Source organism: Apium graveolens, chromosome 6, assembly GCF_009905375.1.
Source record: "Apium graveolens cultivar Ventura chromosome 6, ASM990537v1, whole genome shotgun sequence".
Classification (NCBI taxonomy): Eukaryota; Viridiplantae; Streptophyta; class Magnoliopsida; order Apiales; family Apiaceae; genus Apium; species Apium graveolens.
The window spans coordinates 102,001,314-102,025,122 of NC_133652.1; the positions used below are offsets into that span (position 1 = coordinate 102,001,314).

Below are 23,809 nucleotides of genomic sequence, written 5' to 3' on the forward strand. Positions count from 1 at the left end.
TTTCAACAACAGAAGCTTTAGATTTTGTCTTGACACCTTTTGCTTTGAGTCTAGCTTCTTCTTTCTTTAGACTCTCAAAGTCCATTCTTGGATTTTTCTTTAAGAAATAACTGCTTTGAAATTTCTTCATCAAGTTCCAGATGTTCACCAGAACTTATCCTTTTACCAGTATCAGAACTTATTCTTCTCCCAATATCAGAACTTTTTCCTTGACTTGTAATTCTAGTCTTTACTTGATGAAAATCCTTTGCCTTGATCTTGACCTCTACCCTTGTTAGAGTTTCCCTAGTCATCATTTCCATCATCCTTTCCTTTCAGTGTCTGAATAGATTTGCATTTGGACTTAATCACTTTCTCCCCCTTTTTGGCATCAGCAGGTAAAAGAAGAGAGACAAGAAATTCCACTGAGGATTGGATCTCATTGAGTTGATTTTGGTGAGAAGCTTGATTCTTCAAAATTTCTTCAATTTGAGTTTGTTGCTTCTCCTGAGTTTTCTCAATGTAGGCAATTCTGTCAAAGGCTGGCTTGAAAAATATGTTCTTTTCAAGTTTCACATTCATATCTTCCTGGATCAAAGTTTCTTGAATTTTATTCACCTTGGCATGAGTTGTTGAGTGTTGACCCTGAAGGTGCCTAGTACTCAATGCAGTAACTCTCAGCTGTGCCTTGAAATCATCATTTATCAGCATTTCATCAGCTTTTGCCAGATGCTCAGCAAGAATCTTTTCAGAAGGAACAAAACTAACTGTGTTTCATTCCTTAGTCCACTCCTTTCCTCTAGGAGTTTCACTCTAAGGTACTGGTGCTTCCCCTGTAACAAACTTCTTAACTAAATCAGCTTTATTAACTGTTTGTTGAGGTGCATGTCCTGATGGACCAGCTGCATCAGCATCTAAATTAGCAGCAGCTTCACCAGTAGTTTCTTCATTGGTAGCATCAGAACTTGTAGATCCTGCAGTATCAGCATCATCTGATAAAATAGCAGTATGTGAGGCTATAGAGGCTTCAACATCATCCTCTAAATTCTGATCTGCGGCCAGGTTTTGATCAACATCCAAAATTGATGTTGTTGGTGGAGTGAGTTGAATTAGTGGAGCCTCCAAGTATAAAACCTCAGGCACAATCAAGTTATGAATATCAATTTCAGCACTTGTACCTAGTTCTTCAGTATGTACTGGATCAACTATAGGTGACATAGGAGGTGTAAGAATTTTGTCTTGAGCAGTTTCATGTTGTGCAGAAGGAAGTGATTCAATAATAATTGGTTCTGTTGAGATCAGAGATTCCTGATCCCCTTCCTTAGCTGCTTCCACTACACCGGAATCTGACTCAACTATGTCCCTGTGAGCTCTCTGTTTCTTTAATTTCTTCAATGGTGGAGAAACTATAGGAGCTTTATCATCAGAATTTAACTTTCTAAGCCTTTTGAGGGGTCTAGAACTCCCAGTTACGGTATCTTTCTGAATAGAAACCTTCTCAGCTTCTACAACAACAGGTTCTGATATGGGAACCTGTTCCTCAGTTGTTTCCTCAAATCAACAAAATTTAATCAAAACATTCATCACAAAATAAAATTAAAAGTCGATGAAGTAAAGATTAATAAATTGTAATTAAACATGCACAGTCACATAATTTGAGAAACAAAGAACAAATCTTGCAATTAAAGAAAATTTCATTGATATATCAGATGATTACATTTGATGAAATTTAGCAATTACATGCAAAAATTACAAGATAGTCCTATTCTACGATTCCTAACATCAATAGCCTTAGTCCTAGTCTAAGAAGACTGGCAAAGCTGACGGTGAAGAGAAACAAATGGATAACAATTAATTCTTCTTCCTGCTTTCAACAAAGAGAACAACAAGACGAATGATTTGTTCCTGCTGTTTAAGAATATGAAGATGAGCTTCTCTTTGGAAAGACAACAGATCATTTTTAATGTTCTCTGGAAGTTGAATCCAGATGACAAATGGAATGTTGTTGATAGAATATGAAGACGGAATTCCATTTCGAAAGATTGTCACAGTTTCTGTGCCATAAGAGTAATACCAACTAAAATGTGCCATTATTTGAGAGAAATGAACAGATGTGGTTTTACTGATGAATGATCAATCATTTAAATAGGCAATGGAATACCAAGGGATGCGAGGACTGTTTAAACATTACAAGTAAAAATAATAACCCCTCGACTCCCTAGACTGATGTGTAATAATAACAGTCAGTAAAAGATCTAAATCCAGAGTTAATGGGCACGGGATATAATAATAATTACTGTGCGCGTGCAGTTTTTCAAGACATACACGCTTACCACTAACTCATAATGATTATGACTGTTTTATCTCACATTAACCAATATTCTGTAAAAATATTATCGTTCAAGTAATGACCAAAAATAAACCAAGTACATAAATACTGCCACGTCAGCATCAGAACTTGATTATTATCAGGATTTAAAAGTCATTCGAAAAGTGAATGTGTATTCCTGTAATTCTTCACACAAATACTGATATGGTTTCATCAGAATTTAATCATCAGAACTTCCATCAGAACTTGTCCTCAGAATTTATGCAATCTGACACATAAACTGTTCATCTAAAACAACATTTATCACCATGGTAATTTTCATCATTCATATGGAGTGTATGTGTGTGCATTAAGCTAAATATCAAACAAAGAGTAAAGTCTGATTCACTTCAGTACATCTTAGAAATAAGGCATAACTAAGAACTTTACTCAAACTATGTCATTATTCTGAAGTCTACTTTAGAATGAGTTATGCATGAGTCCACCTCAACGGTTTTGTGCTCATTTTATGCATCTTTTGAAATTCTATTTTACAGTGGCTTCTCAGTGTAAGTGAGTCACGACTGCTTATCAGAATTTATGCTGCTATCAGAGTATTTCTCCAGTAATCATAGAGTGTGAAAAGTCACCAAGAAAATTTTATTTTGCTTTTCTAATGCATATTACTTAATACCAGCAATGCACTTGGGTCTTCCCTTCCACATTTTTACTCTAGATCTCAAAGGAGCACCTGATTTTTATTTATTTTCTTTTCCTTTTCTTTTGATAAGTGAGGCTTATCAGCACTTAGTACATCCACCAGATTTACTAACATCAGAACTTAACAGATAAGAAGCATTATTCTATTTTTTTGACTTAGTAATAAGATACACAAAGTAAACTTAACTAAGCTCAATATCAGAATTTGCTTGTGTTAAAAGATTTCCGCATAAACAATTACTTTAAACATGGGGTCTTCATTCTATTAAAGACTACTAGTTCAGCATCTAGCACAGTTATCCTCATTGGAATGAATAGTCACAGAAACATCCATATCACTATCAGAGTTTAGAAATTCACATCAGACAAAAATCAGCACTTAAGCAATTTTCAATTTAAGCACATAATACACAAAGACAGTAATATCTGTAAATACTGATCATAAAGTCTGATGTATCAGAACATAAACTAAGCAGTTTTAGAGAAAGAACCTGAAACCATTCCAAGTTCATTTACCAATCTTGTAAAAGTAGCTTCACATAGTGGTTTTGTGAAGATATCTGCTAGTTGTTGATCTGTTGGAACAAAATGCAATTCCACTTTACCTTCATCCACATGTTCCCGTATGAAGTGGTACCTAATGCTGATGTGCTTTATCATTGAGTGTTGAACTGGATTACATGTCATAGCAATAGCACTTTGATTATCACAGTAAATAGGGATTTTAGAAAATTCTAACCCATAATCCAGTAACTAATTCTTCATCCAAAGAATCTGTGCACATCAGCTTCCTGCAGCAATGTATTCTGCTTCTGCAGTTGATGTGGAAATTGACTTCTGTTTCTTGCTAAACCAAGAAACCAATCTGCCTCTAAGAAATTGGCAGCTTCCACTTGTGCTTTTCTTGTCAATTTTGCATCCTGTAAAGTCTGCATTTGAGTAACCTATTAGCTTAAAGTCTGATTCTCTAGGATACCACAATCCCAGATCAACTGTACCCTTAAGGTACTTGAAAATTCTTTTCACAACTGTTAAGTGAGGTTCTCTTGGATCTGCTTGAAATCTTGCACAAAGACAGGTAGCATACATGATATCAGGTCTACTTGCAGTTAGATAGAGTAGAGAGCCAATCATACCTCTGTAATCAGTAATATCTACTGATTTACCAGTATCCTTATCCAACTTAGTTGCAGTGGCCATAAGAGTGGATGCACTTGAAAAATCTTGCATTTCAAACTTTTTTAACAAATTTTTGGTGTACTTAGATTGACAAATAAAAGTTCCTTCTTCATTCTGCTTGACTTGAAGGCCTAGAAAATAGTTAAGTTCTCCCATCATACTCATTTGATATCTTGACTGCATCAGCTTGGAAAACTTCTTACAAAGCCTGTCATTTGTAGAACCAAAAATGATATCATCAACATATAGTTGCACTAAAAGTAAGTCATTTCCATTGTTGAGGTAGAATAATGTTTAGTCAATAGTCCCTCTGTTAAATCCACTTTCCAGAAGAAACTGAGCTAAAGTCTCATACCATGCTCTTGGAGCTTGCTTAAGGCCATAAAGTGCTTTATCAAGCCTGTAAACATGATTGGGAAATTTGGGATCTACAAAGCCTGAAGGTTGTTCAATATATACCTCTTCTTCCAATTCTCCATTGAGAAAAGCACTTTTCATATCCATTTGAAAGACTTTAAACTTCTTGTGAGTAGCATAAGCCAAAAATATCCTTATGGCTTCCAATCTAGCAACTGGTGCAAATATTTCATCATAATCAATTCCCTCCTGTTGAGAGTATCTTTTTGTAACCAGCCTTGCTTAGTTCCTTGTAATTATGCTATCACTGTCAGTTTTGTTTCTGAACACCCACTTTGTACCAACAACAGACCTGTTCTTTGGTCTTGGCACTAGGGTCCAGACTTTATTTCTTTCAAATTCATTTAATTCTTCTTGAATTGCTTGCACTCAATCAGCATCTTGCAGAGCTTCTTCCACTTTCTTTGGTTCAGTCTGAGAAAGAAAAGAATGATAGAGACATTCATTTGATGTAGCTATTCTAGTTCTGACACCTGCATCAGGATTTCCAATAATTAAGTCAGGTGTATGTGCATTAGTCCACTTCCTTGCAGATGGAACGTTCTCTATAGAACTGGATGCTCCCCCATGATCCATGTTGTCTCCATCAACATTTTCTGATGCTCCCCCTGAAATTGTGCTCGCTGAGTTGGATCCTTCAGAATTTGAGTTTCCAGATTTATTAGAACATGAGTTTCCAGAATTATCAGAACTTGGCCCATCAGAACTTGACGAATCAGAACTTGAAGAACCTGTTGTAGATTCTGATGCTTCTTGAGATGTGGTTGTATCTTCAGTATGCTCCCCTTGCACAGGTGCATCTTCCTTTGGCGTAGTCACCACAGTTTCAATAACATCAGAGTTTAATCCAACAGAGTTTGCAGTATCAGGATTTAGACTGTCAGGAGTTACAGAATTAGAATTTAAAAATTCATTTTCAAATCTCAGCTGATCATAATCATTTAAATCTTCAAGTCCAGTAATCTTCTTATCATCAAAAGAGACATTGATAGATTCCATGACAACCCTTGTTCTTAAATTGTAGACTCTGAAGGCTTTTGTAGAAAGTGCATATCCAACAAAAATTCCTTCATCAGCTTTTAGATCAAATTTGGATAGCTGTTCGGGATAAGTCTTAAGAACAAAATACTTGCATCCAAATACATGAAAATACTTCAGATTTGGATTCTTTTTCTTCACCATCTCATATGGTATTTTTCTATGCTTGTTGATAAGTGTTGAATTCTGAGTAAAACAAGCAGTCTGCACAGCTTCAGCCCAAAAGTAGGTTGGCGACTTTGCTTCATCAAGCATAGTTCGTGCAGCTTCAATAAGAGTTCTATTCTTTCTTTCAACAACTCCATTTTTCTGTGGAGTTCCAGGAGCAGAAAATTCCTGCTTTATTTCATGGTCTTTGCAGAACTCTTCCATGATCAAATTCTTAAACTCAGTGCCATTATCACTTCTTATGATCTTCACAGAATCTTTGACCAATTTATCCAGTTGCTTGACATGATCAATCAAGATAGATGCAGTTTCACTTTTTGTGTGCAAGAAATACACCCATGTGTATCTGGTGAACTCATCCACTATGACCATAGCATATTTCTTCTTTGCAATAGACATGAAATTCACTGGACCAAATAGATCAACATGTAGTAGGTGATAAGGCTCAAGAATTGATGATTCAGTCTTGCTCTTGAATGAAGATTTTCTTTATTTTGCCTTCTGACATGAATCACAAAGGCCATCAGGAGCAAATACTGATTTTGGCAGTCCTCTCATAAGATCTTCCTTGACTAGTTCATTTATATTGTTAAAATTTAAATGAGAGAGTTTCTTGTGCCAATCCCAGCTTTCTTCAATTGATGCTCTACTCAACAGACAGATTGCAGAACCATCAGTACTTGTTGAAAGCTTGGCTTCATAAATGTTACCATGCCTGTATCCTTTCAGAACAACTTTGCTTGTAGATTTGGTTACAACTTCACAGTGTTCTTCAAATAAATCCACATGATAACCTCTGTCACAGATTTGACTCACACTCAGCAGATCGTGTTTAATACCTGAGACCAGAGCTACTTTTTTAATGATGACATTTCCAAGATTTATATTATCATATCCCAAAGTTTTTCCAATGTTGCCATTTCCATAAGAAACACCTGGGCCAGCTTTCTCCACAAAGTCTGATAGCAGGGCTTTATTTCCAGTCATATGCCCTGAACATCCACTGTCCAGGACTAGGATATTTTTCCTATTGCCCTGCAATCACAAAGACCACTAATGATTAGTTTTAAGGACCCAGACTTGCTTGGATCCTTTGGCCTTTTTAAGTTTGTTAACATTTGCAGCGGATTTAGCATCAGAGTTTATGTTAACACTTTTCTTATTAGAATTTGCAATATTAGACTTTGCATCAGAACTTACACTAGAAGGAATAATGCTAACTTTCTTTACAGAAGGTTTTATTTGATAATAATCATAGTACAAACTATGATATTCCTTACAAGTATAAATGGAATGCCATAAACTACCACAATGAAAATAAGGATTTGGTGGCTTATATCTAACATACTGACTCTTAACTCCTGACTTTGAAGGTAAGGAGTTTATGTTCTAATTCTTCCTGCAAAAAGAAGCCAGATGGTTAGAGTTTCCACAGTTATGACATGTTTTTCTAGGAGCATTAGGAACAGGCTTATAATTGTTACTTTTGTTCACACCTTCCTTTCCATTCCTATTTTTCCTAGGTGGTTTTACCTTGTTTACATTCTTGACATCTTTCAGCTTATGCTTAAGCTGCTTATGCCATAAACTAATGAACATGGTTTTAAGATATCTTCTCAACTCTGTAATATCATCAGTATGAAAGGAATAAGTAGTTTGAGGTACCTTTAAGTCAGTAGTATCAGAACTGCTATCAGCATTTGCCATCAAGGCATAGTTTTCCTCATCCTCAGAATCTGAAGCATCTGACCAGCTTTTCTTCTTTGTGACAAGAGCCTTGCCTTTGTCAATCTTTCCTTTTCTGGAATCAGGAGATATGTGGCCTTTCTCACCATAGTTGTAGCATTTAATATTTGAGTAATCTCCTCTATCATACTTTCCTCCTTTGCCTTCAGATTTTCTGAAACCTTTCTTTTCAGAACTTGCACCTTTCCTGGAAAACTTCTTTCCTTTCCTGAATTTCCTGTATGCAATCTTTGTGATTCATTTCACCATAACAGCACACAGCTTCATCATCTCTTCATCAGGGTCTATCTCAGGTATACTTTCAGTTTCTGAGTCATCATCACTATCAGAACTTGATGACTCAGTATCAGACTTTGTGATGAGAGCTTTTCCCTTGCCCTTCTTTGAGGCAACAACTTTGGGACTTTCCTCCTCAGCCACAAAGGCAACTGTCCTTGACTTTCTTCCATTCCTCTTGCTTCTTTGTTCCATCTCAAGTTCATGAGTCTTGAGCATCCCATAAATTTTATCAAGAGTTGTTTCATCAAGATTATAGTTGTCTCTTATTATTGTGGCCTTCAAATCCCATCTTTCGGGAAGAGCTAACAGGAATTTAAGATTTGAATCTTCAATATCATACTCTTTGTCAACTAGTGACAAATCATTCAAGAGTTTGACAAATCTGTCATATAAATCAGTTAATGACTCATCAGGCTTTGAGTCAAAGTGCTCATATTCTTGAGTGAGTATAGTCTTCCTGTTCTTCTTGATTGAATCAGTTCCCTGACACCTCATTTCCAAAGCATCCCATATCTCTTTTGCAGTCTTGCATTAAATTACTCTGTTTGACATGACATTATCAATGGCACTATGCAGCAAGTGTCTTACCTTTACATCCTTTGCAATCGATGAGATATCTTCAGCAGTGTAATCACTTTTCTTCTTTGGTACAGACTTTGCTGGCTGACCTGCAACTTCCACAGAGAGTTTGATTGGCATATGTGGTCCTTCATTAATCCTGTCGAGATATTCTGGCTCTGTAGCTTCCAAAAACATAGCCATCTTCACTTTCCATATGCAATACTCAGAAGGTTTCAACATGGGAACTCTTATAGTCTCATATCGACTATGGGTTATGGTTTTTGGAGGTTCTTCAGTTTTGGTGGGCTTAGTTGGAGTTTCTTCTTCAGACATGATTATTTTTGGATCTTAAACTGTATGTGTGTTAACAGATCTGATCTGATACCACTTGTTAGGTCACACACACTGTAGAAGGGGGTTTAATACAGTGTTTAGCACAATCAAATCGGATATAAGAACTCAAGTAACATAAAACAGATTTTATTCAACACAATAAACTCTGTTACAATATGGAACTGTCATCTCTCGGTGATGAACAAATTATCACGAGAGCTGTTAGATTTAAAAAGAATAATAACTTCGATAATGATAACACTTATAGTGTAAACTCTATGCCCGTGTTTATATACTACACAGTTACAAGATAAATTCTAATTGATATGGAATATAATTCTGCTTCCTAAAATATATCAACTAGTTATCTTTTCTTCCAAGTATTCTATTCTTCATAGAATTCTTTCCTCATGCATAATTCTTTCTGTCTTAGTCTCGATCTTCTTTTCTTTCAATCAGCCGCCTGCCTTATCTGAAGGTCATCTTAAGTCCTGATATTATCTCCTGATATATATCTTCTGATCACTTAAGTTCTGATAACTTAAGTTCTGATATCTTAAGTTCTGTCTTCAGTATAAGTGCTGATTTTCAGTTAAGTACTGATTTATCCTGTTAAGTAAGATCTGAAAACTAAACACAAATCATATTACACATGACATTATCAAATATATCTAACATTCTTCATCTCTCTCTCTCTCAAAGGAAAAGGGCACCACTTTTATAAAGCTTCATCTTTATAAAAACTTCATCGAATGATTATTCTTGGTGGATACCAGTAGGGTGCTTCACACTCTGAGCAACTGCTGGCATCCATTATTATGAAGCTTCGATTTTCAAGGTATAATTACGATTCCTCCGCTCCCTTGATTTTATATGTTTTTTTTCTATATGTCCGATACACAGTTTTACGAAATAATTGTTATATCATGCTTCCGCTCGTCCGTAAATTCCTACAGAACAGGCTTTGGCCTCCGCGAAGATGGCTTCTGCTAAGACGGCTTCTGCTAAGACCTGAAAGTGAAGAGAATGTGAGGGTCTGTACCCCCGATTCATCTCCGGCTTGAGAATAAGAATCTGGTTGTAAAGTGGGTAGAAAATACAAGAAAAGCAGAGTGTTTGAAAGAGAATGTGTGTATATTTTTCTTACTTTTCCAGGGGTTTTTATATCCAATTTTACCATGAATGTACCTGACGTTACTCATCATTAAAGAGGGAGTGAAAAGGGGGCGTTGTGCCTCTTGTGCCTCTTTTGCTTTCCAACGGTCGGGAAGAAAGATGGGCCTTGGCCTGAGGCTCTCTGTGGGCCTTCGGCTTTTGGGCGTGATGGACCTTCGGCCCAATAACTTGATCGTCCGATGGGTCTTTGTTCAGTGGGCCTCATTGGGCCCATAGCCAACAATTATTAATTTTTTTATCTCAAATTTACCTTAATTTATAAATAAGATCTTAACAATTATATATACTTTATTAATATTTTATATTTTAAATTTATTTATATAAATATATATAATAATTATATATAATTAAAATTGTAAAATAATTATATATAATTTTATTTTTAAATAATATATTATTAAATTAGTTCTGATTAATGAACCGATTAATTATTCTGATTAATCCCTGGACGGTGACTCAGTCCGATTCCCACTTTTTTACAACACTGACTACACTCTTTCGTAATCTGATACCGACCTTCTAAATTAATAATATAATTAAATATCAATTAAATAATAATTGATAATCGATAAAATAATAATTTCGCTGAAATAGTAATTTTCTCAAGTTATATATTTATAATATTTGAGTTTAAGTGATATTAATTTTTATGTTAAAACATATATGTACTTTGTACATTTGACATAGAAAAATACCAGGATTTGGAAATAGATTATCGCTTATTTAATTTTTGAAAAGAAATAAAATAATAAACACTATAGTTAAATTTGGAAGGGTATCATTGTCTTTTCAAAGATCTATACATTTCAGACCGAACATAAATAGAAACAGACTCTCTGTCTCAGGTCTCAACATCGAAGTAGTTATAGGAAGTTGTAAAAAAACGCCGACTTTTACTCTCTCTAAGTCATTCACAATTCACAATTCCCGAGGCAAGTCCACATCATTTCGCCAATGGGTAACTGCAACGCCGTCCCTTACTCCGACGATCAATCTCCCCACCCTAACGACGCCACACAACCACCATCAACAACTTCCAACATCCTCCACATCCATCCTCCAGTCTCACCACCACCGGCGCCACGTCCATCCCCGCCGCTCTCCGGCATCGGCCGAGTACTCGGCCGGCCAATGGAAGATGTACGCGCCACCTACATTTTCGGTCCGGAACTCGGACGCGGCCAATTCGGCATCACTTACTTAGTCACGCATAAATCAACGCGCAAGCAGTACGCGTGCAAGTCAATTGCCACACGCAAGCTTCTCAACAAAGATGACGCGGATGATGTTCGGCGAGAAGTGCAGATCATGCATCATCTCACCGGGCATCGGAATATAGTTGAGTTGAAAGGCGCTTATGAGGATCGGCACTCAGTGAATTTAGTGATGGAACTTTGTGCAGGCGGGGAGTTGTTTGATCGGATCATTGCTAAAGGACATTATTCGGAACGCGCCGCTGCTGTGTTGTGTAGACAGATGGTTACGGTTGTGCATAATTGTCATTCTATGGGAGTTATGCATAGGGATTTGAAACCGGAGAATTTTTTGTTGTTGGATGCCACGGAGAATTCGCCGTTGAAGGCTACTGATTTTGGTCTTTCGGTGTTTTATAAGCCTGGTATTACTGATTTCGAATCCATAAATTTTACTATGTTCGTTATATATGATACCTTAGTGTTGAATTTAAGTTAAGATTTTCGTAGGCCATACTCTTAGAATTCATTGGATTACACGGATAACTGGTATTTAATCTTTAATCTTTAATGTGTAGAGAAAGTGAGATTAAGATTGATGTAAGTTAAAGTTCATTAAAGTGAAGATTGTGAAATTTAGGAAAGTAGAACAAAGTAACACTTTAAAATCTTTCTGAATACTTCTTTGAAATTGGACAAGCTTATATGAACAATGCAATGTTGTTAGAGTTCAAGTAGACATCTTGATGCCTTGATCATTGGATTTCCTTCTACCAAAAAAAATTATTATGCATTTTGTAATACAAGCAATTCTTGAGTTTCTCAACTGCTGTTTTCCCCTGAATATACACTATTCCCAGATGTTCAACAAATTCCCTGTGATATATAAAAGATTTCAGATCACAATATGAATTTCTAGGTTATACGGTGTTTCTGTTTGTCCATACTTAGATTGAATTTTATTATTAGATATTATGTACCTTTACGGGATTCTAGTGTTCTTTAAACTGTACAATTAATACGTTGCTACAGGTGATGTATTTAAAGACCTTGTGGGAAGTGCATATTATGTGGCTCCTGAAGTGCTGCGCCGGAACTATGGAGTTGAGGCTGATGTTTGGAGTGCAGGGGTGATACTTTACATATTACTCAGTGGGGTCCCACCATTCTGGGGAGGTATTTAATCTGTTTACTAGTGGAGTCTATAAGTATGGTGAACAACTTGAACAAGTTATTAATCAAGTACAAGTACTACATTTATGTATTCTGATAAGAGACAAAACTGGCAAAAATTAGCACAACCAATATGTTAGATGGTAGTTGATTATCAAATTTAAGAACATTATGCTTTAACACAGGCTGAAAGTTTCTAAACACTGCTCCAACTTGTCATGATACTTTCTCTTGTCTAATTGCAGTTTAATTGCAGATAATGAGAAGAGTATCTTTGATTCTATATTAAGGGGACATCTTGACTTTTCATCTGATCCATGGCCATCAATATCAAGCAGTGCCAAAGATCTTGTGAAAAGAATGTTACATTTTGATCCTAAAGAAAGGCTTTCCGCAGTTGATGTCCTAAGTAAGTTCAGCCACAAGACCAATACACGATGAAATTGTTAAACTTTTTAGTCTGTATGTAATCATATTGTAACTTGAATAACGGAACTCTTCTTACTATTACTGTGATTAGTGAATGACTCAAACTACTTAAAATGCAGATCATCCATGGATGAAAGAAGATGGCGATGCATCTGATAAGCCAATTGACATTGCTGTCTTAAGTAGAATGAAGCAGTTCCGTGCAATGAACAAACTAAAAAAAGTAGCTTTAACGGTAAGACTATATTATCTTTAGTTACGATTTGCAGTATATGATGATTTTTTAGACTAACTTCTTTTTTAACTCTGACTTTGTGACTCTAATGAGTCTTTCTTCTTGAACTTCTAGGTAATTGCAGAAAATCTATCGGAAGAAGAAATAATTGGTTTGAAGGAGATGTTTAAATCTATGGACACAGATAATAGTGGAACAATAACTTATGAAGAGTTAAAGGCTGGTCTTCCAAAACTGGGTACCAAGCTCTCCGAGTCGGAAATGATGCAGTTAATGGAAGCGGTAACTGTCTTTCCTTAATGGTTAGATCTGTGTTTTTAGCTTTCCAGTATATTACCGACCGCAATACCTATACGCGCCTAATACTGTGATGGCCAAACATTTAGTATTGTGGGACATGATCTATTACCGAACCTTAATAATAAATAAGCCACCTTTACATGCCAAAACATAAATGTGAACTTGCTCCGTGCATTGAAATCTATCAAACAATTAATTTAGGCATGTGATAATAGAAGTGGAACATTTAATTAAACGTGCACATCCATTATATATTGTATTAGGTCAACTAATTTATTAATAATCAGTACTCCCATGGGCTATACACACACTAGACTGGAGTTAATAATTCTTTTCTAAACTAAGTTGGGTTCTTTTCATGTCCCTGCTTCTCCTTTTAGTATACATAGCATTTAAGAGTGTTTATTAACCCCACCCTAGCATTCAATCACTTAACACCAATCAGAGATAATTTTGTGACCTCATGCTCTTTCTTGTTCAATGTCCTCGATTGCTGACTAAAGTTTTTACAGTATCTGAGTTGCCTAAGAAATTTTATGTATAATCTCTAACTGTTTTTTTGCTAATTAAATAGTATATGTAACTATAATCAAATGGTAGAAAGGCAATCTTGAAAGAGCAATGTTGTAACACTCACTTGGTTCTGCGTAACTGCGATTTGTATAAGAAAAGCATTTACTTGATTTATCTTGTTTTCACTGTCTTATAGTGTCCTAATGATTGCTGAGACCTCTGTATGTTTTACTAACTTTGGGTGCTATGTTGCTAATTAAACTTTAAATACCTTTTCTTCATAATTCCTTCCTCTTGAATACAAAGAAATTATCAATATTGATTCCTTTCAGGCTGACGTGGATGGAAATGGTACAATTGATTATATTGAGTTCATAACAGCTACAATGCATTTAAACCGAATGGAAAGGGAGGACCACCTGTACAAAGCTTTCGAATATTTTGATGAGGACAAGAGTGGGTTAGTCTCCTCCCTCTCCAACTTTAAGACTCATGACATATTGTATACAAATGCACTACATCTTTTCTCCTTAACACTGTTTCTTGTTATAAATCTGTTTAAATGTATCAGGTTTATCACAATGGAAGAATTAGAACATGCCTTGAAGAAGTATAACATGGGTGATGAGAAAACAATTAAGGAGATAATTGCAGAAGTTGACACTGATAATGTATGGATTCTCTCCGTGGTTCACAATAAATATAGAATATGATTTATGGCATTTGCAGATACTATCAAAATAGACTTGGAGGTAGGTTAGCTTACCCATGCCTACCTTTAAAAAAAATTAAATTATTGAATCGTATTTAATATCACAGACATTTAAGACCACAGATGTAAATAATTTTTCCCCTATAGATAAGATATAACTCACAGGGCAAAGCTCACTTATATTCTAGAAACACACAAGTAGTAAAATTTGTCAAGGTTGAAACGTGTGTTGCGATGAAACAGTTTCCCCCATTGGAATCGTATGCTAATATGATATTGGATGATGCATGCTGTCCATTTATCTCATGTTGTCTTTATGGTACAAGGCATGAACTACAAGCAAAGTTCATGCGTAAATTACTTGCTCGGTATTGGCTTTTTCGTTAATAATGGAACTTTATCTCTTTGCAGGATGGGAGAATAAACTATGATGAGTTTGTAGACATGATGCGAAAAGGTAATCCGGAGCTGGTTACAGATAGGCGTCGTAAATAAGGAATTTTATTATGAATCCATCACTGTGACTAGCTTGTTGGGTTACATAGCATAGTTTGCATCTTGCAATAATTGAGGATACACTTCTCAGCTTAAAGGATTACAGTAAATACATGCCGTCATTTGGTATGCTCAACGGCATATAATTTTTTCTTATACCGCTCATCAAGTGGACGGTGTGGCTTGGTGCTCCTATTTTTGCTTGAACTTTTTCTGTTAATTTAAGACTGGCAACCTTGGATACAGATTGGAGAGGTCTTATATCTTGGATCAGGTTATTTTTGGTTCAGGTTTCAGATCGCCAGGCACCAATCCAGTTCACTGCTTCAAAATGCATATAGTTCCCCTTGCATTACAATCTTGTTTTTCATCTGGAGCCATGTTGCAAACTACAGAAACTGTGGCACTTTTTTTCTTGATGCTTGTCATTGAGGGTACATACAGTTTATGTGCAGAACCTGAACTTTTTATACTGTATACAAGCTTTAATGCTGCCGGTTCATTTAGGGAGTTGTGTAAAATTACATATAATTTACTACACACATCTAAGAATGGTTAATTGCAGGCTGTTGAAACTTTAACTTTTAACCTACTGTTAATTTTGGGATTTCTCCTAGGTTACAAGCTTAATTGTGTATAACTGTCAGAATTGGTGAAATCTAATTGCAAATTGTATGTTATTGAAAGGCCATGATAGCAAAGCAATAGCATATCATATGAACTCTTGAAACCAGATACCAGGGACAAACAGGCATATCATTTTTACCATAAGTTGAGATACTACATTAAGCAAAGTTTATTTTTCCAAAAATATTAAAAATTCAACAACAATCATATCAATCAGATTTTTGTTGAAAACTTGTCCGAAGCTATACATAAAAGTGGCTTGATCCATGATCATCAATTGTTGAAACTATCTGTCCGGTATAATTCTTCGAACAAAATTTATAAAAAGTAGTTTCAAAAAATAAAATGTTAAGCCTGGTCTTAATGCCTTGTTCTTTACTAAATGTCAAATGTTTCTTTTAGTATTGATATCTTCCATGTTCCTATAGGAAATTTCCCATTTATCCTTTAAAATTTATTCATTTTGGAAACTCCTTTGAAATTGAGAGAGCATGATTTTTCTTAGGTGTTTTTCCCATGAGCTAACAAGTTTAGGCTGTACAAAACCCTGGAATATATTTATATACTTGCACAGAATTATACATACAAGAAGGTCATTGTCATTTGAGTCAGTTATTTCAGAACTCAACTTATGCTGAAGTTTAATTGCAGTTGCTGTCTCTCTAGACGCCCCCTTGTTTTACCAATGATGGCTTCTCAACATTCCCAAGCTTATTTTCCACCAACCCAATTTAATCAATCTTATCATTATGGATATCCTTCAATTAAGGTAACTCACCTACAAAGACTTGGTTTTTATGTATAAAACCCATAAAGACTCAGACTTTATGCATATATTTGCATATAAACATGCTTGTGATTTCAGTTTAGTTGTTCTTTTCTTTTTTATTGCATTTTGTTTATTGCTTATTTGGTTTAAGTAGGTTTGCTTGGTAAAATTTGCAATTAACTTGTGATTAGATGTTTGTGAGACGAGTAATTACTAGTTGAGCATTTTTCCGAGAACTATAGAGAGAAAAATTATGTCTTTGTAAGGTAGAAGATTTTGCAGTTAACAAGTAGTTGGTTGTTTGTGAAAGAAATTGATTTACTTGAGTATGTTGTAGAAAGCTATAGGGGAAAAGATTATGTCTTTGTGAGAGTTTGATTCTTGGTTTTCTTGAATGTTTGTTCTAGTCGTGGTTCTTGAATGCTTGATCTAGTCGTGATATCTCTTTTGTGTGTTTATGTTTAATGGGTTAGGTTGACTTTGTAGAGGTGGAAAGTTTCGTGCTTTAGGCATGAAAAATCTTCTTCGGATACCTCAAATCATGAATCGATTGATGATATTCTTCATGAAGATTTGAGGGAGTCTGATTTTACCAAACCATGTAGTCCAAAAGAAGATTCGGTTTCAAATCTTAGAGAGGTAAGATCCTTTTCTGTATTTTAGTTTGGTTTGATCTTTGAGGGGTCTCAGGTTGTTACTAGTACCATGGAGGAGGAGTTGCAATGTTGATATATTTGATGATTTATGCAAGACTTTCCATATTCATATTCTAGTTGGTTCATGATAATTCGGTAATTACAATTCTCTTTTTTCCCTGTTGTTTCTTAGTATGTATTGCATTCGCTTGCTTAAATGCTCCCACTACAGGAAACCCAAGTTACAAAAGATGTCTGTTCACCATGTTAAAATACAGAAATTTGAACATAAACTAAAGAAACATGTTGTTTAGTGACTACAATTTTTTGACCTCAATTTATTTAAAAGTTCTAATATTTTTAAAATGCAGAAACTATTTTCCTTTTTTTGACTTTTGTAATGAAAAATGTTGCGCATCTCCATAGGTGGACCATGTGCCCAAATTTCAACCACTAGAACAAGTTGAGAATTGGTAAAAGTTGTTTATAAAAAATAGTTTTAGTGAAGAATATGACGTTCTTTATATATTTAGAAATGTAAGTTTTATTTAATCTGTGCATATTATCAACAAAGAAATAGGTCGATACTTTCTTATTTCTTTTAACTGGTTGTCGGATTAACAAGGATTCTAATATTGGGAGTTGAGATTTATGTTTCATTATACTATTGTTTTAAGGCTGCAGCTACAGTGCGTGGAAGTATTGACACACCGTGGGATGTCCCATGGACGTTACAGACCATCTTGAAGGTAGTCTGTTCCTTACCTGACAACAGTTGACGAACTTATAAAGAGTCGTTATGATGTTCTAATAATTTAATCCAGCAGTTAATTGGTGAACTGTTGATAAATATATATTGCTTCTTAACTTGCCAACGAGTATTTCTTTTATTTTCTTCTTCATTAATAACTCAAGTACTAGTAAAGCCTCTTATCCATTGATATTTCATATGCTTAGGTTGGCCTTTAAGATCAAGATTCTTATCCTGTATTTTCTGTTCTTTCATGTATTCAGTATTCCGTTACTATAGCTAGGGCTTAGCAAAAAACCGAAAAAATCCAAAACCGAAGAGACGCAATAAAAATTGTTCTCAATATCTAATTGATCAAGGCTACAGAACCTCCTAGGCATCCATTTTGCAAGCTACATAAAAGTTACTTATCACCTTATTAGCACAACTAGGTGAGCATCTTATTGTTAAGCAAGTGCATAGACATCCTAGGTGCTTGCTGGTTGTCTCAATGAGAAAATATGGTGATAGATTCTCAAGTATCAGTCCTAAAAACAAAAACAACTATTGGGGCTTCTAAATGAAGACACTGGCTATCTTACTCGAACCTCTGACCCTTAACTTTTAAATATTTGAATTTGCCAATCTTTGAGCTTCTCGAGTGTATGCATGTTTAAAAATTCTACTAAACATATTTATTTTGTCACTTTTATTTGAGGTGGTTTTATAACCGAAACCGATCCGATAAACCGAGGGTATGCGGTTTCGGTTTTATCCATAAACCGTCTCGATGCGAATCGTGCTCTACCCTAACTCTATCAGCATCTGGGCGTAGATTCTGGTGCGAGTAGTAGCTAATTTGTTTTTTTAACAAAATTGCAATTATGTTTTGTATAATGATGGAATATCTGATCTGTCTGGTTATTCTCACTCTCTGGTATTTCTAATTGCCAAAATTCAAAATGTATGAGTTTGCCATGCTTCATTCTTATGATTTACTTACAAAATGTTCCTAAAATAATGACGGCTTGAAATTCATATCAGTCAAAATTTATTTCAAAACAAGTTGCTAGAGTACTTGGTGGCATAGGGTTGTTTTTAACTCATGATAAAAAATTTCATTGATATTTAGCCTGCACATGATTTTCCATATGTTGACCGCAAAATGGTCGTACTGGTGTAGGTTTCACTTCTTTGGACGACTGCATTTTGGTTTGTGGGATCTTGGTTGGTTCCATTTGGAGCAGATATAATGGGCTACAACAGGGAAACTATGACATATCGAGGCCAAGCATTCCTGAGTCTTTTAACAGACGTTATGGAAGGTCTTGCTGGAGGTGCAATCTTGTACCACAGCCTATCAAGGTTTCGTCCCCTTCCATCCGATTGGTTCAGATTCAGCTTAAAAGGTAATTGGCTCTTCGATGTTGTTGTCGGATGTCTCATGTTTCCATTGGTTAACCGGCTGTCACAATTCAATCTTGATCTACTGCCTATTCTTCCTCCGACTTCTGTCTCAAGTATAGAGCAATCGATCATTGCCCAAGATCCTGTGGCTATGGCAGTGTATGCGATGCTACTCATGGTGTGTTCTCCTATATGGGAGGAGTTGGTGTTTCGAGGTTTTCTTCTCCCATCATTGACCAAGTACTTGCCAATATGGGGATCGATTCTCGTAAGTTCAGTTGCATTTGCTCTAGTACATAGAAATATATATAGGATGTTACCACTGATCTTTCTTGGGCTTCTAATGGGTGTTGTCTATACACGCTCTAAGAACCTATTACCATCAATTCTCCTGCACAGCCTCTGGAATTGCTTTGTTTTCATTGCTTTAATGAAATGATGTCCATGGCTTGCATAGCAAGTGCTTCGTGCATCAAAATGTGGCTCTAGAAAGCATTAGCAGGAATTTTTAGGACAGCACTCAGAAACACACGAGAACAAATTTATAACTACATAAATTTTGAATTTTGTCGGCTTTTATGTTCATTTTTTCTTTGTTTAAACAAAGAAATATGGTCATCTTTTCCTTGTTCAAGCAAAGACAATTGCCGGGTTGCGTTGTTAAAACAACCAGGTGATCTTTGAGAAAATTAACTAACTGGATAAAGTTCCTCATATTGATCCTGTCATCAGTGTCCGCGTGAATAGATCAGATGCGTCATGTAGATATGTTCATATAATGTTGATAAACTAAAATTGTAAAACTGACGATGTCGGAAAAAATTACAAATTATAATTTATGATATTGTCTCTTTGGCTATTTTTTTTTTGTTTTTTTTATCATAGGTAACCTTTTATCGTAGGTAACCCGCAGCCGCTACCCTTACAAGGGTCCCGTAGGATTCGAACCTGTGATCAAAATGATAGTTTTCCTCTCTTTAACCAATTGAGTCAATCCTTACGGGCATCTCTTTGGCTATTTAACTAACAATTACTACAATTTTCATACTTTTTTTAAAATTAATTAGGGGTGAGCATCGATCGGTTTGGGTGGTTTGGAAGATCAAACCGAATTAACGATTTTTCTGAAGTTCAATCCGAAACCAAACCGTTATTTGGAAAAATCAAACAAAATCAATCTGTTTAAAACGGTTCAGTCGGTTTGGTTTCGGTTCAAACCGTTTTTTTTTATAAAACAAAGTTAGAAATTAAATTAAACTTGAACTTGAAAATAAGAATCGAAAGTTTGTATCATATTATAAAATTATATTTTCTATTATAATCATATTCAAAAAGAATATATAAAATTAAGACTTTAAGAAATAAAAAAAGGTAAGAAGGACGAAAAAGATGCGACCAATTCTCATGTTTTATTGAATAAAAATAAAATTAATGAAAACATAACATATATATAGATATTTAGAGTCCCACTCAACAGAGAATTTTTTATATAGAGAATTATGGAGAACCAATCTCAACCATCCATTTAATCACAGATTGAGTAATGGCATTCTTGTAATTAACAAGAGATTTAAGTCTAATTTTTTAAAATCAAAATAAACACCCGCCGTGAATTCTATAACGACTTGTACGAACAAATATACACACCTGATACATAGCACGCACTAAGCTGAAGAGAAAGAGAGAGGAGAAATATGGAGTGAACGGGAGAGTTAATCGAAGATTCAAATCAACAATTACATATGCTATTTAAGCTATAGAATGGGAGATTTAGTCAAAAAAGGTTAAGAATCACTACTAGAAATAGTAGATACAACATCGGTGTTTAGACATCGGCATGTAATGCACCCGATGTTAAAAGTCTGTTTAACATCGGTTTAAAAATAAACGATGTTGATTATAAATGCTGACATTGGTTTCACATAGTAGCCGTTGTCTATATTCAAAAATTAAAAAGGCCAAATATATATTTTTAATTTTGACATCGGCTGATTTTGTTAACCGTTGTCTATGACCATGTTAAAAAAAAATTAAAATTTCACTTATCTTTTTCCCCCGGTTTCAGTACCCCCCCTTTAATTTTGACAAATATTCACTTTATTCTTATTCCCCCTTTTCCAAAATATACCTCACCGGCTTCCCTCGTCTCTCCCGAGACCCTCGTCTCTCTCACCGTCTCTTTCTTATCTCTCTCACCTCTCATCTCTCTCCTCTTTTTCTCTTACCTTGAAACTCCCGCTCATATATCATCTCTTTTTCTATTTTTGTCGAAACCCTAATTTCAGCCCCAATTCAAATTTAAGCTTTGGAGTTTCAAATTGAGCTTCAAACTAGTAAGATTATAAACTAGTAGAAGCTTTGGAGCATCCAGAGGTTCACAGATTTGATGCTTTGGAACTTTCAGGTTTTGGAGCATCTGGAGGTTCACAGTTTGGAGGTTTGGAACTTTGAGGTATATTCTTCTATCTCCCTCTTATGTGCATGTATATAAAAAACATTTTTTTTTGGGTTTTATGTTCGGTTTTTTTGGGTGGTTTTTGGGAGTTTTCGGTCGGATTATATACTTGGACAAGACGGTTTTGGTACTGTTTACAAGGGAAATATTGATGAGAATCTTATAGTTGGTTTGAAATATCTTCCAGTTGCGTTTAAGATTCTTATAAGGAAGGGCTCCAGGGTCATTGTGAGTGGCTTGTGAGTCTTCAAATTCATATTACTTGTTGTTAGTCTAATTATTATGTATTGTGATGTAATTGACTTTTGGTTTATTTTATATACTGTGAATTTTCTAGGTGAGCTAAGGCATCCGAATCTGGTCATGTTGTTTGGTTATTGCTGCGAGGATGATCATAGGTTACTAGTTTTTTACATGTGTTGTTCATCCTGTGTATGATATCGAGATTTGCTTTTATCCTCCATTATCGAGATTGTGATATCATTATAAATCTTGTCGTTAAAGTTTCTCATATACAATCGATACTAGCTAAAACTTGATAATTTTTTTAACTTGTATTTTCAGGCAGTTGTTTTTGTGTGTGTGCGTTGGTCTCTGGGCAGGGCTTATTATTGGTTTTGTTACTGAGTACTACACGAGCAATGCTTACAGGTAATTATCCAATTGTTGATAAAATAATGTTATGCAAATTTGTATGTCAAATTTGCTATCATTTCCTTGTATATCTGAATTGATTTTTTCTTCTCATGGCAGCCCTGTGCAAGATGTAGCTGATTCCTGCAGGACTGGAGCTGCAACAAATGTTATTTTTGGCCTTGCACTAGGATACAAATATGTCATTATTCCCATTTTTGCCATTGCAGTAAGTATTTTTGTTAGTTTTAGCTTTGCTGCCATGTATGGTATTGCCGTGGCTGCACTTGGTATGCTGAATACAATTGCCACTGGACTGGCTATTGATGCATATGGTCCTATCAGTGATAATGCTGGAGGCATAGCTGAGATGGCAGGCATGAGTCACAGGATTCGTGAAAGAACTGATGCCCTTGATGCTGCTAGGAACACAACTGCTGCCATTGGAAAGGTACAATGATCCTCTTTTCCTACATAGTGACTTTACTTCTTATCTCTAGACATATGCAATTAGACAGAGTGTTGTAAGTTCTTCCATATTTTTATTATAATGCATGCTGTAATCGTTAGATTATTAAATTTTCTATTTCTATGTGAGAGCACTACAATCTTTTCTTACCCATGCATTGATCTAGTTTTGGATATCTGAGAGCTATTAATTAATCCAAAGTCCAAACTCTGCTGCTATTTATTATTCTGTGATTATTATTTAATATTATTTTGTTTTCTTGAAATGATCTTATTCAGAAATTTAATTACCGACACTCACACATGCCTCTGCCAAGAGGCTTGAATCCTGGATCTGCTGCCCTTGTTTCATTAGCACTTTTTGGTGCCTATGTAAGTCGTGCATCAATCACAACAGTTGATGTATTGACCCCAAAGGTCTTCATTGGCTTGCTCGTTGGTGCCATGCTTCCTTACTGGTTCTCTGTCATGACCATGAAGAGTGTGGGTAGTGCAGCTTTGAAGATGGTGGAGGAGGTCCGCAGACAATTCAACACCATTCCAGGTCTCATGGAAGGCACTGCCAAGCCTGATTACGCAACCTGTTTTAAGATCTCAACTGATGCGTCTCTCAAGGAAATGATTTCTCCTGGTGCCCTTGTGATGCTTACACCCCTCATTGTTGGAATCCTATTAGGTATCGAAAACTGATTTTTAGGCCTTTTCTCATAGACTTGGAATGTATGTCCGAATTGATTGTTGGAATATTGTATGTTAAGATATTTTGTATCAATGTAGCTTTAGGTTTCTGTTGGATGTTTTTGGTTGGATGTTTCAATGTTTGGTATTTTTTTGGTTGTGTAAATGCAATTGGTTCATGTGGCTGTAAAACAGGGCCAGGATGGCATGTTATTTATACCACATTAACATCACAACGGTAAATGTAAACCGATGTAAAAAATGTACAAAAGACATCATGTAAAATAATATTAAACAAAAAAGAACTAAAAAAACCGATGTGAAATAGTCATTTGACATCGGTTCTGAGAAATTGGCCGATGTTAAACAAAAAGATTTAACATCGGTTTCGTGAAGAACACCCATGTCTTATCCATCATTTCACATCGGGGGGCTAATTTAACCGATGTCTGA

The 23,809-nt window shown here is 35.5% G+C and overlaps 3 protein-coding genes across 6 annotated transcripts; all 3 read left to right on the forward strand.

Moving 5' to 3' along the window:
* Positions 1 to 10,752: 10,752 nt before the first annotated feature.
* Positions 10,753 to 15,578, forward strand: LOC141666630 (calcium-dependent protein kinase 15-like). Of its 2 annotated transcripts, none has more exons than XM_074472741.1 (8): positions 10,753 to 11,522; positions 12,130 to 12,273; positions 12,527 to 12,679; positions 12,819 to 12,934; positions 13,049 to 13,216; positions 14,080 to 14,207; positions 14,319 to 14,499; positions 14,871 to 15,578. In XM_074472741.1, exons 1-7 carry the CDS (start codon positions 10,859 to 10,861, stop codon positions 14,458 to 14,460), a joined length of 1,515 nt encoding a protein of 504 aa, XP_074328842.1. In that variant the 5' UTR covers positions 10,753 to 10,858; the 3' UTR covers positions 14,461 to 14,499; positions 14,871 to 15,578. The 2 variants fall into 2 exon arrangements, with proteins under 2 accessions (XP_074328842.1, XP_074328841.1); XM_074472740.1 differs by having other exon boundaries at positions 14,319 to 14,418.
* Positions 15,579 to 15,959: 381 nt separating this feature from the next.
* On the forward strand, positions 15,960 to 19,707 carry LOC141668400 (uncharacterized). 3 transcript variants are annotated; one of them, XM_074475276.1, is made up of 4 exons: positions 15,965 to 16,350; positions 16,837 to 16,989; positions 17,663 to 17,734; positions 18,899 to 19,707. In XM_074475276.1, exons 1-4 carry the CDS (start codon positions 16,213 to 16,215, stop codon positions 19,559 to 19,561), a joined length of 1,026 nt encoding a protein of 341 aa, XP_074331377.1. In that variant the 5' UTR covers positions 15,965 to 16,212; the 3' UTR covers positions 19,562 to 19,707. The 3 variants fall into 3 exon arrangements, with proteins under 3 accessions (XP_074331378.1, XP_074331377.1, XP_074331379.1); XM_074475277.1 differs by lacking the exon at positions 17,663 to 17,734 and having other exon boundaries at positions 15,960 to 16,350; XM_074475278.1 differs by lacking the exon at positions 16,837 to 16,989 and having other exon boundaries at positions 15,967 to 16,350.
* Positions 19,708 to 22,107: 2,400 nt separating this feature from the next.
* LOC141668796 (pyrophosphate-energized vacuolar membrane proton pump-like) lies at positions 22,108 to 23,401 on the forward strand. Its single transcript, XM_074475811.1, has 4 exons — positions 22,108 to 22,228; positions 22,331 to 22,439; positions 22,556 to 22,661; positions 22,958 to 23,401. Exons 2-4 carry the CDS (start codon positions 22,411 to 22,413, stop codon positions 23,366 to 23,368), a joined length of 546 nt encoding a protein of 181 aa, XP_074331912.1. The 5' UTR covers positions 22,108 to 22,228; positions 22,331 to 22,410; the 3' UTR covers positions 23,369 to 23,401.
* The last annotated feature ends 408 nt before the right edge of the window (positions 23,402 to 23,809 follow it).